Here is a 17698-nt window from a genome sequence, read left to right as displayed (position 1 = left end):
AAGATATATATATATATATATATATATATATATATATATATATATATATATATTCTGCATCAATTTTTAAATGAAGGCATCATTCAATGTATCTCTAGCACGCCATTTCTATTCACATTAATAGCCTTCCAAAAGATCAATCATGCAGTGTTTTTAAGTATCGTTCAGAATTTGAGCAGAGTATGATCCAAAACACACTAGGGGATGATTATATTTAAGACAAAGCAAAACAACAAGTACTACTCATGATCCAAAGAATTAATGTGATGCTGAACCACTATCAACGTATAACTGTGATATATAAACCACGAACCCTAAGGCAGTTGGAGGTCAAAGAGTGCTCCCATGTGTTCTGGGCGATGGATGAGTTGTGGATTCACACGAGAAGCGATTTGGTAGAACACCTGCCATGTTAATAAGCTATCGGAGCCGGACTGATGTCGAGAGCCCACTGCTCGCTCAACTCGGACGGTAGAGGCCACCCGCTCCAATCCTCCGTGAAGCCCAGGACAATGCTTGCAAAGGTGCTTCACATCGAACACCCTTTTGCCGAAAAAGAAGTGAACAAGGTGCAAGAACTCATGAACGGTCTTTGGTAATTTGCATTCGTATGTCAGCATCTTGACTAGGAAGGCGAAGTCATAGGCGCCTTGGAAGGTAACCCAAGAGACGGGAGAAAAATGGCCAAAGGAAAGCAAGCCGGAGGTGGCCAAGTGGTGGGCGAATCTGCAAGAGTCGATGCCCCATATTTGATTCTTTTGGAAGTCGATGCCATTAGCCTTGAGCAGTTCGATGGAGGAAGGGGCGTAACGGTCGCGGCTGATGTCGAAGTCGCGGAAATTAAATTCCCACACGTAACTCACACAAGTGCCGTCGCTGTAGATGGCACATGGTAGGTTGCCGGCGGCGTCGGAGAGGGTGAGACCGACCTGGACGATGCGGAGGGCCTCGACGTTGGCGCGGATCAATTCGTAGCGTTGGGGGAGGGTGAGGGTGCAGTAGGGATTTTTGGAAGCGACGACGACGCCAGGATACTCGGTGTCCAATGCGACGAAGGGGTGGAAGGGGACGGCGGAGCGGATAAGGGCGAACTCCTCGTCGAGGTTATGAGCCCACACGGAGCGAACCTCGACTCTGCTGGCGCTGGTGCTAACGGCGGAAGAGGAAATTAGCATATCGTTATTGTTGACGACTGCGACAGCCATGATGAATTTAATTTGATGATATTAGAAATACGAAAGTAGTGGAAGGCTGGAGATCGAGGAGATGTTAATTAGGTTTCGATCGAGGAGATGTTAATTAGGTTTCGATCGAGTTGGAGTGGAAATTAAAATGGAAAGGGAGGGGGAGTTTAAATAGAGCAGGAAATGGAACTCAACGAGAGAAAATCGCAACCACACTAAACTAAACAGAATTAGTTGCCGCGAAGCGAAATATTAGGATATATATATATATATCCTAATATATATATATATATATATATATATATAAATTAATGATGCTAAACGAGCTTAATCAGGACTTTAAGTCAAGGATAAACCCAGCAGTAATTAGCGAGCTCAACTAGTGGTTTAGTGTTAATTAATTAATTAATTAATTAAAGTTGTTGCCATCGAATCATTCATTTTCTTTCTTAAATTAAATTTCCGTACGTGTAATTTAGTCATTATTTGCCTTTAAGTCAAGTATTAATCTGGCGCCAAATCCAGTAGCAATTAGCGAGCTCAACTAGGGGATTAGTATTAATTAATTACAAGGGTTGTTGCCACCGAATTACTCCTTTTTTTTTTTAATAATTTTCTTTAATTCTTAAACTAAACTTATGATCTTATTTCTAAACTTCAATACTAGCCTAGCTAGGCGGTTTGAGTAAGGAGGATATCCTGTCTAAGACCTGTAAAGAGGACGTGCTGGGTTAGATGGATAAATGATTGGTCAACAGCAGATTTTTCTCTTTCAAAAAAAGTTTTCCTTTGCTCCTTCAACCATTTCTCTTCCAAAAAAAGCTTCCCTCTGCTCCTTTGATCCTGTGCATAAGTAGACGGGTCAATAAAATATTAGCGCCCAGAAATTAAAGGGAGTCTGTGGTAAAGGTCCTTCGATATTCAAGTCAATATGAATCTGAATGAGTGGCTGAAGAACAGTAAGAACACGCATGCGAGAGTAAGCTGCAGATATTCAGTAAGTGTCCCTTCGTTACGGAGAAGACTCTCCTTTCATATACCACCTCACATAACTTACGTAATCATAAGGTGGCAAAATGTGTCAGAGGTTGTTAAGTAAAGAAGAGGGTACAACCTAGGCGATACTCTGTAGTCGTCCAAGAAATCTTCCGTTGACCCAAATGTATATCTCTTTTGTTGTTTATAATTTCTATTATAACTGAGGTGAACGAAGGAATATGCTGTTATAATTGGTCTGCTGATGGGAAAATCATTAAAATTTCTAGATGGGTATGTCTCTAATCTTGGAAGATGTGTCGATATGAAAGAATGCAAATTGATTAGTTTGAAAAATCATGACTGTCATATAATAATGCAAAAACTCATTCCTATTGCCTTTAGGGAACTCTTACCAAATTTTGAATAGGGTACTATTATAGAGTTAAACATTTTTCTACATGATATTTGCTCCACAATTTTGAGACAATCACACATGAAAAAATTAGAAAGAGACATTCTAATCATTTTGTGTAATTTGGAAAGGATATTTCTACCCTTATTTTTTGATTCCATGTAACATCTTTTGATTCACTTACCATATGAGGTCAAAGTTGGAGGACCTGTTCATTTTCGATGGATGTATCCCTTTGAAAGGTAAATTTTTTATCTCCTATGTTTTGATAATTTGAATGCATAAAAATTTACTAATTTAATTATATATTAATATATAATATGATTTGTTTTATCATAATCAAATTCTTATATTATTTGAAGAAAAAATTGAGGAACATTGGGAGGACATTGCTTATCAACAAGAGAAAGTTACGAATACATTTCATACCGAGGAATATATTATTCCAACATTACGAGATCCCAGCGGAGTAGTCATAAACGTGGATGCAACTGAAATTGATGATGATGATGAGGAGGAGGAGGAGGAGGAGGAGGACGACGACGACGATGAGGATGATAATGATAATGAGAACTTTGATTTTTTGTAATTGGTAAGTTTTTTATCTTAATAAATTAAACTTTATGATATTTTATTTTCATATATGATATTGATGTTTTAGGAGTAAATTTAGTTTTAATCTGCAAATTACAAAACTTATAGCTCAATTAGTTTATCTGTCTCAATTAATATAAAACTATTTTATTTTTAAATTTATATATTTTATCTGTTAATACTCTATATTTTTTTCTATAGGTGAAGTTATATCTTATCGTCGTCTCAGGGGTTTGTGCACTCTCTTATTTTTAGGAATTATGGTAAGTTTTTTTTTTTTTTTCATATTATTCATTATGCATCATATTTGTATTTATTTTATCATTTTGTTTAATTTTCAGAATATGTTTTGACGGCGTGGTCATAGATGGAGATCTGAAGTTACAATACCTGCAGACACTGTTGCTACGCCCCCATCTGATCAAGCAGCACCATCGCATACACCTATGCCAGTACCATTGCATACACTTATGCCAGTACCATCACATATAGCTATGCCAGTACCATCACATCACATATATCATAATAAATGTCCATACCTGAAACCATATCCTAGCCTATTAATAAAAGGTCAGGAGTAGTAAATATCTGCTATAGTATTGCTCATATCTACAAGGATATCATGTGAGGTATATACATACTACTAATAAATAAGCCAATGTCTAAGCACATGTAACAGGTATATAACTCAACATATGTAAACATATCACATTGATATAATAAAACAACTACATAAGTAATCAACAGCATATGTAGGTATAATAATAACAGCGTATGCACGGATGGTCACCCGCCCACCCATCTACACCACGACCCTTGTATGGTCGAGAGGCCAGATCGATGACAACTGTACACACTTAAAGGTCGCCACTACTCTTGAGTGACTGAGTAGACAGGTGTTGAGAAACTATCTAGCTACATAGCGAAGGAGTCCCTACTCCTCACAACTCCAGCTACCACTACCCATGAGTGGTCGAGTGTTGCACGACAAGACAAGCGACATGTGCTCCAGCTACTACTATCCATGAGTGGTCGAGCATGCGGCTCTGGCCAACGACCCTCTCAATGACAAGGGAGACATGGTTCTCCGGCATGCATGCAATGACATGATGTACAAGATGTAGCAGTCATCATACATATAAACAGAAATCAAGTATGCTACATGAAGCCAACATGGTCAACAAGGTATATGAATAAACATCAATCAAAGCAAGTAAGCATGGTATCTAGTATCCATATATCCAGTATCTAGTATCTGGTACTGCTAAATATCATAGATAACAATGAGAGATCACATAAATATCAAATTAATTATCCCAAAGATTGAGTGGATAAGTATCAAGCTCAGGAAAAATATGAGTGGAGTCAAGGTAAATACAGCAACTATTCTAATATAGCTCATGCACTAAGGTCAAAGTACTATAGAATCAAGGTAAGAAGTACCCGCCTTTATTGTAGATCGTGTTAAATAATCGCATGTCGAGATCCTCGTCTCAAATCAAAGTCCTGCATCAACATATGTACAGTTTTAGCTAATTCAAAGTACACCAATTAGCTAAATCCAAAATCCAATCCTAATTTGATTAGGTAACCATATTTAATTCCACCTAATGATCCAAATCTAATTAGATGATAAGTTCATCTTTAATGCACCAACCAATTCCTTAATTCTTACCAATCAATCACTAATCAAATCTTATCATAAATCCTTCTAAATTCACTAATCACTAATTAAATCCATAATCAAACGCAATATCCCTAAGCATTCCATACTTGATTTAGATTAAGCTAAATATGAATCAATTCAACAACTCACCTAATTCCAGTGTGCATTACTGTTGACTTACAGTCGAAATAATTAGTGCTGAAAAACTGGCCATAGCTCAATGACACCGCTGCCCCTTCAAATTAAACACCACAATCCACAATTAATACATCAACAACTGAGAATTAAATCCAAATCTTAATCCACAACCTTTAAACTAAACATCTTACCCTTAATCGATCCCTAATTTCTGGATGGATCAATCACAGTTGAACTCTACAGGCCAAAACAATGCCATTTGGAGGATTCTGCTCAATAACCAATCCATTACAACTCAATCAAATGATCCTGTGAACGAACATGAAATCATCTAAATCAACCAACCACTCAGTAACCAAGCTACAACAGATTATGAACTTAAACCTCCATCATTAATAGATTACTCAATCTAATACAGAAATGAAATCCAATTTGTATTAACCCAATATCAAACACATCTTACCTTCGTTCGTCAACCTACTATCGCTTGACAAACCAGAAGCAACTAGCGATCGGTGGTGACTGCAACAATGGCAACAGTTCACTGGCGGCAGTCTACAGTTCTTCTGGCAATGGCTCACAACGATCTGTAGCGGCACATGGGCTAGGTGTAGTAGTTGGTGGCTGGATGTGGCATCAACAGTCATGGTTGCTGGATCTGGTGAAGAAGAAGAGGCGGTGGACCTTTCTGATGTAAGATCCACGACTCCTCTCGACTCCACGAGCAAGGGAAAAGGATTGCACTAATCCTTTGTCGATTCTCCTTCTCCCAGCGATGGCAACACACAATAGCTAACATCTTCGTCGGCGCTCAAGTGGAAGGTGCAGCAGTAGCAAATATAGGGCACGGAGACGTTGAATCGAGAGTCGACGTCGATGAATCAGGAGTCGGTATCGGCGATGGGAGTTAGGGCATGACTCAGAAATACTCTGGAGAAGGTTGGCAATAGTTGAGTGATGTTAGCATAATCGAGCGATGGTGTCAAGCGGTGGTTGGCGTGGCAGAGATGGAGACGACAGAGCGAAAGGGAAATCGACGAACGAGGAGAGGCTAGGGCACAAGTGAGGTGGAGACCGGAGATTCCCTCAATAGCTCGTGCTGATCGATTGAGTGTTGGCCGATGCCAAGCGATTCAGGTTCGAGAGATGGGCAACGACGGAAGAAGATGAGGAGAAGAGGAGCAACGAAGAGTGGAATTCTGGAGGAAGGGAAGAGATCGGGTTTTATGTACTTAGGGTTTAAATTAAACCCTAAGTTAATTTTTTAATTAACTTCCACTTAATTGATATACCAAACAGGCGTTCACAAAGTCTAATAGATCTATCCTCTCAAAACATATCATCCAAGCTCGGAATAAATCCCAGAAAATTGTTAAAAATTCTCAAAAAGTTTAATGAGTTTATTTCTCCAATAACACTTATTATTTAATTTATCGTATCTTACATTCTCCCCCACTAATAAAAATTTGATCCCTAAATTTTTTGCTCAACTCAGGGATCCTCATCGAGGGGTAACAACTAAGAAACATACTCATATACTACTTCATCTAAGAATTATGAATAAATCTCCAACCGTGAGGGATTATAGTTCCCATAAAAATAACTATAAGGTAATCCACTTCCAAGTAGATAGTGATGACTCTATGGGTTATGAGCTCACCCTGCTTCCGCTACTCCCATACTGCTACTTGTTAGGGTCGATTTGGTGGTAGAGGAGGGGGGGGGGGTGAATAGCTCATTGTGCCTGTTGATGTGCTTCTTCAATGATGTGCAGCGGAATAAACAATAAGAAACACACTCACAATGATAACACTAAGGATTTACTTGGTATCCACCTCAAGAAGAGGTGACTAATCCAAGGATCCATACATGACACACACTCTCCATTAAGAAAATACTCCTCTATAACTACCGGAGGTGGAGAAATCTCGTACAATACTCACACATACAACACTCAACACAAGAAGAAAAATACAATGAATACAAGTGTAAAACCTTCTCTTCTTGCTTACTTGTTGCTTATTGTTGCCTCTTGAACCTTGGAAGTGCACCAGCACTTGTCCCCAAGAGACTTCAAGAACTGGCTGTGAGCGTCGAGGAAGAGCGTGTGAAGATCGGGAGAAGTGTTGCGGAGAAGAAGTTCGCTAACGGCTATATACCTCACTCTCCTAGGGCTTCCAATCGATTGGGCATGCTCCCAATCGATTTCCACTTCAGATCTGTGCCATCCCAGCCATCCATCGATCGCTACCTGCGCAACGGTCGAATTTCAATCGATCTCCTAATCAATTGGGGAGGTTAAATCGATCGGTTAATTGATTCAGCCTTCTTCTGTGCTCTCGCATCTGCGTGAGATCACTGGCCCCAATTGATTGACCAATTGATTGACTGATCAATTGGGTAGCATTCTGTGCTCACGCGAAGGGCTCCCAATCGATCGGTCGATCGATTGTCCCGCTACTTGTCACAACACTCACCCAATCGATCGGCTGATCTATTGGGCTTTGGTTCAATCGATCAACCGACCAATTGACACTCGCTTGACTCGCCTAAACTCAAGTCCAAGGTCCCCAATTCCAACATTCGGGTAATCGTGACTTGTTGGAACCTCATGCCTAGCATTCGGTCAACCTTCACCTGCTAGAACTTCTTCACCAAGTGTCCGGTCAATCCCTTTGACCCACTTGGACTTACCGTCTCATGCCAACACTACAACAAAAACCCTCATAGACATCGGTTTTCCACTGCTGTCTATTACATTTTCGACCGATGTCTACGAAGGCGATGTAAAAGGTCTGTCATTTTAGACATCGGGTTAAAATCAATGTAGTATCACTTAACGACACCGATTTTCGAATCGATTATTAACCGGTGTAGTATCACTTAACGACACCGTTTCATCAACAGTGTAAAACCGATGTAATATTATATGTTAATAACACCAATTTTAGCAGTGGTATACGACTGATGTAATATTAGTTAATGACACCGGTTTTGCAGCGGTGGAAAACTGATGTAATATCAGTATTGTTTAACGACACAAATTCGATTTCTGAAACAGTGAAAAACCGACAGTATCCAAGAAAATACACAAATATTTAAAAATTACACAAATATTCTTCTTCCAACAGTATCCATAAAATACACAAATATTCACAAATTACATAAATATTCTTCTTACAACAGTATCCATAAGCTTTTGCTATCATTATGAAACCTGGAAGCATGAATAACTTTTGCAATGAGAACTACCTCATCCTTCTCACCAGCCAACACTTTAGCCAATGCATTTACTTCATCAACTTTTGGAGACACAAAAGCAAGCCCTTGATCTCAGTATCCTGTTTAATTTGTCTCATTGACAAGGTCGACAACCGTGTGCGCGAAGTTGAGACAACAAGCTTGTCTACATACAAACATTAAATAATATCAGCTGCATTTTGAAGAAAAACAAGAATTAGAAAGAAAGAAAAGGCATTACACCAATACGACCTTTTCCAACAATGGCCTCGAGACTCGCAAGTGTGCTGAGAGAGGATGCAAAATCATTTGCCCGAATGTTCCTTCCATCAACAACTCCGACAACAAGATATTTGCCAGCGGGGAAGCTACTAGATTACAAAGTGGAACAAACAATCATAAAGATGTACTTTTTATTATTTATATAGATATCAATTACAAGTGATAGACTCCACTGGATTACACACTTAAAAGATATATTTCATAGATAAAAACTTATAGACTGAAGAGTTTGTGATCTCAAATCCTTCTTTGGTAAAGTGGCTTGCCCATAAAAAAATGATATATTTCACCATGCAAGTATATCTCATTTGCCGACCTGGAAAATATAGAAAGTTTTTACATGCTAGGACCAAACGAGTAGATACCTCTATAGATCGATCTTAATGTTAAATTAGCACTAGCACAGTGATTGCTATTAATTGACCCGACCCCCAGGAAATGTAGAAAGCTAGTAAGAAAATTGAATTTCCCCACAATCACCAAGATATCTCATTTCCAACACATGTTTACTCAAAATAGAATGCAAAGAAATTACTAGTACACAAGCAAAATAATGACACAGTAAACACATTTGATGGATAAAAGTGTGAATCTGACACCTCAGATTTTTCTATCACTCCATTTTAATGATAAGATGCATGGTAAGAAATAGCTAGTTGATTCACTCAAAATCTACGAGAGTCACGTCATGGCTAGCAATTCCACTGGACCAAAACTAAGCAATAGTCAACTTCATTACAAAACCACCTTTAACTAGAAAAGTAAATGATTTAACTGAAGGAGATACTCCCCATTTCCTAGGCCTCTCCAAAGGACATATCTGTTGAGGAGTATATTACATAAAGTGCAAGTTCACAATTTCATAATATGTTAGCAAAGCATTGTACTGGAATTGTATCAAAAGAGGCACCTCAATGGAACTTCTTTTGATATGACCTATCATTTTAAGAGTAAAACAGAGAGACATATGAATCAAAAGAATTGACACTCATTTAGCAACTACTCATGAGCTAAAACTAATATAAACTAAACCTACATTCTAACAATAAAGAGAATGAAAACTTGTGAACAAGTTGTAAAGAAGAAATCTGTTGGGGGAAAATATGGTAACAACGAATAATACTAGAAAATAGGTTAGAAGTATTTGTCATATCACAAATTCCCAGGTGTAGTAGCCATGGAGGCTCAGAAGTACGAAGTGCGGTCATTTTGTGAAGTGTATGCAATCTTCTTGGGAGAAAAATATGCTTTATTACTAAGTAGAAATGAAGCAATTAAAAAGAATAGCTAGAAACAAGTAAAATTAGATTATAACTAAATTTAGATAGAAATATACCGGAAATATAAAGGTAAACAAATCTATTGGAAGTGGTCCAACTTTACATGACAGTAAAAGACCATTAAGTATTTGCTCAAAATACCCAATGAAGGGCCAAGCATGTACATCTTTTTCAGAAATAATATGCAAAGCAGCAGCTATCTCGTGTGCCCAACTAGAAAGAGGTGGGGCTATACAATGAGCAAGCTTTATCATAGTCTGAAATGCTGCATCTCTAACAATTGATGAGTGTAGTAATGGATCAACATATTTCACCTACAGTAGATTGTTTGAGGATGAGAAATAAAATGGCCAAACTAAATCTTTGTTGCAACAAATGTTTAGCTAGTAACTAAAAAATACAGTTACTAATGACCATTAATTCAATCAATAGATTTTGAAAAAAAAATAAAAACTTCCACAGTACATTTAAGCAATCTTGAAGTAGGAAGGCAAAAAAAAAAGTAAGACATATTCAATGACTTACCCATGGAGGTAGCTGACCATGAGTAAATATTGGATTAGCAATAGCCATCTGACCAAGAGTCCTAAGCAAAACTGGGATATTTTAACCCTGTGACAGAGAGTTGTTTCCTACTTTCCTCCTTCAACAACAATTAACTTAGTATGACAAACAAAATTTGCACTTCATCATTATACCAATAAATAAACTATGAGTCATTCATGAATCATCACCTAAACCCTAAACCGTATTAGGAACTATTCAGATGGATTTAGAAATTCACAAAATCATAATTAACTTGGTCATGAATCGATTAAACAAGAAGGTCAAACGAAAATACTCACTTAATGATCAAAGCCTTTAAGTTGTATATGTAGCATGTCTAAGAAGCTCAACACACAAATCCTGTAGAAACAACAACAACAAAAAGAGGTAAATTTATAAACCAGAAAACATGGCATATCAGTGAAAAGAATTAGCATAGACATAAAAGAAACTTGATAGTTCAAGGAATACATAAAACCAACTTAGCAACAGGAAATAACAACTCAATCTAGCAAACAAAAATGATAAAATCAATTCAGGATAGTGTTTGAGGAAATTCATCAAACACATTACATGCATCAATTAATTAATACTTGCAATCAAGAGATCAAGAAGATGAAACTGTCGAAGATGAGGAAGGACTTTAGTAGTGACGATGGATAAAATGAGGCACACATCACATAGTGGTTGTGCCCTGTCAATACAGAAATGCAGGTCTGAGATTGCCAATTCCATATCCTAATAGTTTGGTCGTCACTTGCGCTAACAATCCATGGATGCTCATCATGGAACTGCACAGTGCGAATGTAATCAAGATGGCCAAGGAGGGTAAACAAGCACCGGTGTGTCTTATAATTCCAGACCTTAATCTTATAGTCATCTCTTGCAAATACAACATCCTTGTCAAAAATAAGTGTAACCGAATTGGACCCTTGAGATTATTGGAGCAGATCTAAAGCTAGCATGCTTTAAATATTTGTCTACACCTCAAATATTTTTCCATATCCTGCATTCCAATCAAGGAATCAATTTGTTCTTCGATGGGTTTCTGCAATTATTGCAAGCACCATGATCATGCTTTTGTCTCCATCAGCTCCAGAGAACATGCATGAAGACAAAATTAAGCGAGGAAGACAAAAAAAGTCAACCATCGAACACTGCGCTCTCTGTTCTTTGTTTACAGAAACTGCCAAAATGAGATGTTTGATTGTTTTGAACAGTTTGGAGTGATTTGAGGCTGATGTTCAAGAAGAAAATAAGCACCAAAGATAAAAATTTTGACCTTTTTTCTTGCTTTCCCATGAGAAGAAGAACAACAAGGCAACAGGGGGCAAATCTAACTCGGCGGCTTCGCCTGATCACAGTTCGATGCAATTCTGGAAGCGGAGAGCAAGTGGAAGCCGGCATTGCTCGCGCTCTTCCTGGCAGCGGAGTGACCGGAGTCAACCGCACGTTGACTACTCTTCTTGCAGTAGGCGATCTCCCCTGGATCGAGGTCTCCGTGTCAGAGCTCGCGCTGCTGCTCCGCTTCAGCATGGACTTACCGCCGCTGAACTCGCTGGAGAAGGACGAAGACTTGGAAGAAGCGGCGGAGGACTTGCTCCAGCTCTCGTCTTCCGCCATGTTTGGATTTTGATGGCGTCTTGAGGTTTTTAGGCCTTCCAATTTGTCATTTGTGGATCGAGGTCTATGGAACAGGGATTTGAAATAAGATCTGGAAGCTTTGACTTTGAGGCTGAGAGTGGCCTCCTTGAGCTTCTTGGCCCATGATTTCTTGGGGTTGAGCTCGGTGAAGCTGTCCTGGAAGTAGTCCTCTTCCTCGGGATTGAGCTCACCGCCACTGTGAAGGCGGGCAAGGACCCAGGGATGTTTGTTGTGGAAGCTGACACTCTTCACCCGGTTGCTCTTCATCTCGAATTTGGTCAGCATATCTGCTAGATCAAAAACATAGCAGACAAACGCAAATCAAAACGGAGGAAGAGGGGGTGCACACCGGAAAACAGATCTAGGGCTCGAATCCGAAACCGGATCTATAGAAGCTTCTTCTGACCAGGAATTTAAGAATTGGATCTCGAGACTAGATCGCTGTCGACGGGGATCTGGAGGGGGGACGACAAAATTGAAGGGGTAGCCCGACGACCAGAGACGGACATAGAGACGGAGAGAGGAAGCAAGGACGTCGTGTGTTGATCCTAATCGGGAGAGGAAGGGGCGTCGATCTAGGAAGGGAAAGAGGGAGATGAGGTTGAGAGAGATGGTCGGAGGTTTAGGTTTAGGTTTAGGCTGAGAGAGATGGTTGGAGGAAGGGGCGCGATATAGGTTTAGGTTTGGAGGGAACTTCACAGTGCTGCAAATTTTGGCTGGTGGGAATATTAAAATATTTTATTTTGGTTCATTAACACCGGGTTTTAAAAACTGTTGTTAAAATCGGTGTCTATTAACGAAAAAAAGACACTCATAGACATCGCCTAAAAAACCGATGTCTATGAGCGAAAATCTGTGCTCATAGACACCGGTTTTTGAAAAACCCGGTGTAAAATACTCAAAGACATCGGTTTTTGCTTAAAACCGTTGTTGTTCCACCGATGTCTATGAGGGTTTTTGTTGTAGTGCAAGTGTCCGGTTTTCCATGACCCACTTGAAATTCCACCAGATGTCCGGTCACCCTTGACCCATCTGGATTTCCTCGTACCAAGTATTCGATTCATCCTTTGACCTACTTGGACTTCCCAACACTAGGTGTTCAGTCAACCTTGACCCACCTAGATTTTCACGTGTTTGGCTTCACTCACCAGGACTTTTCTTCTGCCTAGCTTCACTCACTAAAGATTTCCATCTGTCTGGCTTCACTCAACAGGACTTTCTATCTGCTTGGCTTCACTCACCAGGACTTTCACCTAGCTTCACTCACTAGGGTTTCAACCTGGCTTCACTCACCAAGATTTTTCCACTGCCCGGCTTCACTCACTGGGACTTTCACCTGCCTACCTTCACTCACCAAGACTTTCACCAAGTTTCACTCACTAGATTTTCCAACTGCCTAGCTTCACTCACTAGGTCGGGAGTGCTTTGGTTGAGTGGTCTCTTCGGTGGATAGGGCTCACTGAGGAGAAAGCGGAAGAGGAATCCACTTCTTGGATCGTTAGGTCTTTCACCAGGCTTCACTTACCATGATTTCTCAACTGTCTGGCTTCACTCACCAGGACTTTCAACTGCCTAACCTCTAGTTAGGACTTTCCCAATCAAGTATTTGGTCAACCCTTTGACTTACTTGACTCTTCTTCATATATAACTAGTCAATCTTGACTAAAGGAGAATTGTATCAACAATCTTCCCAAATGGATGATTGCATCTGCAATCTCCATGTATTGTCAAACATCGAAACCCAAACATCAAGACTCAAGCTTGAGCCAACTCAAGCTTAGTTAACCTGGTCAACCTAACCCAGGGGATATTACACCAACAATCTTCCCATATTTGATGTTTGACAATACCTTTAAGTTAGGCTAATACATATCCTCAACTTCTTCCTCATGCCAAAGCATGAATGAGAGTTTCCTTCATTATCTCCCTTTCCTAGAGGACAGACTTCCTCTTAAGGTAATGGAGACATAGTATAGACCCTGTATTCTCCCCCTAACTTTCCTAGAGGAGCAGCGACCTAACTTAAACCCTACATTCTCCCTCTATTGGTATATATCAAAAACTCTCCCCTGAAGAGTCACTCACCGTTGTTCACAACTTCACTTGTTGTGTTCAATACCATAATGAAGGTCCCATACCCTTCATTATCTTCAATGTTTATCCTTGAGCATTCACCTCTTCACACACACAATGAAGGTCTCATACCCTTCATTGTATCTAAAGCTAATCCTTGAGCATACACAACTAAACAATGAAGATATCCACTATCCATTGTGTTCAAAATGCTCAACCTTGAGCATTTACGCTAAGGAAGGTTAACTACCTTCCAAGGTGTATGACAAATTAATTTTCATGCTCTTAAAGAGTAACTCCCCCTAAAGATATGCTCGTAATTTCTGTCATTGTACCAATAATGACTTGGAATTTCTAAATTTTTAGAAACCCCAAATTTAGAAGTTTTGAGGTTCAAAACTTCAATATTGAAACCAAACCTCAACCTAAACTTCTACTTAGTCTTCCTTAACCAATCCATAGGTGTTTTCATCATGAAAACACTCCCTAAATGTATACAAATATATGTCAAGGGGTTAGGAATGGTTACCTAGACTAAAAATGGGTTAAAAGACTAAAATCAAACTTTCTTGGCCAAAATCAGCATTTTCAATCGATTGAAGTTGGGTCTCAATCGATTGAAACCATTTCAATCGATCCATTGATTAATTCTGCGAGCTTCTATTCGCGGAAATTGCCCTTGAATCGATCGACTGATCGATCCAGTCTGGGTCAATCGATCGGCTGATCGATTTCGTGACATTCTGGTCATGGAAAATGTATTCTTAATCGATCGGTTGATTGATTGATACCTTCCAATCGATCGGCTGATCGATTGGATTTCTGATTTCCTGAAATCCAATTTCAGTGAAATTCAGAAATGCCCTATAAATTCTACAAAATTCTAAAAATCATGAAAACTCATGTAGACATTATTTAGGGTATATACTATCATGGAAAAATAGTTTTCTATGAAAGTACTTCCTATTTTCAAAGATTGACACAAACTTGAAAACTTGTAAAAACTTCAATGTTTTCTTCTAGTTTGTGTTTAACTTTTCAATGATGATTACTATCAAAAGATAGTCTTCACCAAGATTTTCCAAAGTATATTCAAAATTATTTTCAAAACCAATATCCAACCATGTTCTTTGGACTCAATGTACATGACTTGTACATTAGCTTTTCCAATGATTGGAAAACACATAACTATGTGTTTTGATGAACCTAAAACTCAAAAAGAATGCATTAAATCAAAATCTTGAGTTTTGTTCATCATCCTAACATCTCACTTGTATCTAATGTGTACTAAAACACATACAAGTCACCTTATAGTTCTTTGTAAGATGTAAAGTTTAGTTTTGCCCTAAACTAGGGATCATGCATATCCATCCAGGCATTTTAATTTATGAACATCCACCTAGGGTGTTACTAGTTAATAAATGTCATTTGTCCTTAATTACAAGGAATTAAAAATAATGCATGATGATTTATGGCATACATCAAAATAAATGATTTTTAAAAGAAAATATACTATTGCTATATGATGTATGTATGACATGACATGATATTTTTGTGTTTTTCATAATAAAGTATGAATGCAAAATATGATGTCATGACATATGATGGGCAAACAATCATGACAAATTTGCATAAATAAAAAATACCTGATTACCTATCTAAGTATCTTGAAACCTTAGCTAACTTAAAATTAAATCTTAAATTGCCCACTTTTTCTCAAGAAAATGTCAAACTCCCAATTTTGGCATTTCTTTTGCTTTTCTTAATTTGTGCCAATTTAAATTAAGCATAAACCCTCATGGTTTGACACATTTTACTCTTTCAAAGAGTAATCATTTTAAATTAAGGCCTAACTTGCCCTTAACTTCCTAAGAAAATACTAAAATCTCAACTTGGCATTTCTTATCCTTTTCTCAAGTGTGCCAATTTAAATTAGGTCTAATTCCTCAAATTTTAGCACATTTTACTCTTCCAAAGAGTAAACAATTAATCCTTTACATTTTCAAAGGTTAACAAAAACCTTGAAAATGCCTCCAAGTGTCAACTTTATTAAAGTTGGGTTAACCACCCTTTCCAAATAGAGTTGACACTCTCTAACCCATCTAAGGAATAGAGAAAATGCTCCCAGGAATCCAAAATCTATTGGTGCTCCTTGGATACTCTAGGTACTCACTAGGAATAACCTTCCTAGTTACCTTCCTAATGACCTTCCTAGGCTTCTTAGAAGCCTTGATCACCTCCTCTAGGTCAACTCTAGGGATTGCTTCCCTTGTGACTTTCTTAGTGACTTCCTTAGACTTCTTAGAAGTCTTAGTCACATTTGTCATTGCAAAAATACTCCTAGGGATAACTTCCCTTGTATCCTTGACTTGACCCCTAGACTTAGAGTTGGTTCCATAGTTATATGGAATCCTATGGTAAGAAGTTACATCCTTCTCAGCCTTAGGTTTGTATCCCAAATCTCTATGTCCATTGGATGATTTTTGTACTCCTTGACCTAAGTTATGCTCATTTTGTCCTTTTAGGATATTTTTAATCCTTTTTAAGATCTTTTCCATTTTATTAAGTCTTGACCTCAAGACTTTTCTTTCCATATATCCATAGATTTTGATTTTTCTTGATTCCTATGAGCATTTCTATTTTTAGGCCTATAACTAAAATTCTTAGAGTTCTTGCCTAAATTTTTATCTACCTTCCTAACCCTAGGTGTGGTAGTCCTAGCCTGAAGAGCCACATAATTTTCATTAATTTTATCATGCCTCCTATTTTTATGGTAAATAGCATTAAAATGATATAAGTTAGAACTAGCATACTTTTTACCATGATTTAAAGGGATATGTTCAATAAATGAGATCTTGGGTTTTACCTTAGAAGCTCCCCCTTGCCTTGTGCTTCCTCCCTTAGGCTTGGATGATTTCTTCCCCTTAGGACATTAACTCCGATAATGTCCTTTTTGTTGCAAGAAAAGCACACAATATGCTCCTTGCTCTTCTTTGTTGTGGGGGCAGTCTCCTTGGGCTTCTCCTTGCCCTTATGTGCCACTTGGCCCTTCTTCTTGGTCAATTTAGGGCACTTGCTCTTATAGTGCCAATGTTCCCTACACTCAAAGCAAATGATATGATTTTTGTTATTAACAATTGGAATTGTTATACCTTTGCTTGTAGGGGTGGCATCTTCTCCTTTTGATCTGGATGTAGAGGCTTCCTCTTGATCCGACAATGATGATCCTCCAATTGATTTGATTTGACTTTTGGAGGTGGAAGCTTCTTCATCTTCATCCCTTCTTGAACCGGAGATGGAGGCTTCATCTTCTTCTTCATCCTCTTGTACATGAAACAAGGAATATGTTCCCTCCTTGCTCTTTTGGTTGCACTCCTTTGAGGATGAAGCTTCTAGGACTTCTTCTTCTGATGTTGAGCATCTCTCAACCTCAAAATCCTCCTCCTCTTAGTCTTTCTCCAATGAGTTTCCCTCTTTGGATTTGTCTTGATTTGGTGTGGTGGAGGGTTCTTCATGAAGCTTGGCCAATTTGCTGCAAAGCTCCTTGGCATCCTTGAATTCTCCAATTTGCTCCAAGATATTACTCGGCAATAGATTGACCAATAGCTTGGTCACTTTTCATTGGCCTCACATCTTTGGATTTGCTCTTGGCTCCACTTGT

At 38.6% G+C, this 17698-nt stretch overlaps 1 protein-coding gene across 1 annotated transcript; it reads right to left on the bottom strand.

Annotated features, from left to right (window-relative positions):
- Positions 1–314: 314 nt before the first annotated feature.
- Positions 315–1205, bottom strand: LOC122013812 (probable CCR4-associated factor 1 homolog 11). The gene has a single exon (XM_042570037.1). It carries the CDS (start codon positions 1203–1205, stop codon positions 315–317), a length of 891 nt encoding a protein of 296 aa, XP_042425971.1.
- Positions 1206–17698: the final 16493 nt, after the last annotated feature.

The sequence above is a fragment of the Zingiber officinale genome, chromosome 8B (genome assembly GCF_018446385.1).
Source record: "Zingiber officinale cultivar Zhangliang chromosome 8B, Zo_v1.1, whole genome shotgun sequence".
NCBI classification, from domain to species: domain Eukaryota; kingdom Viridiplantae; phylum Streptophyta; class Magnoliopsida; order Zingiberales; family Zingiberaceae; genus Zingiber; species Zingiber officinale.
The sequence above is the reverse complement of the archived record's forward strand: the minus strand, read 5'-3'. Positions and strand labels throughout refer to the sequence as shown.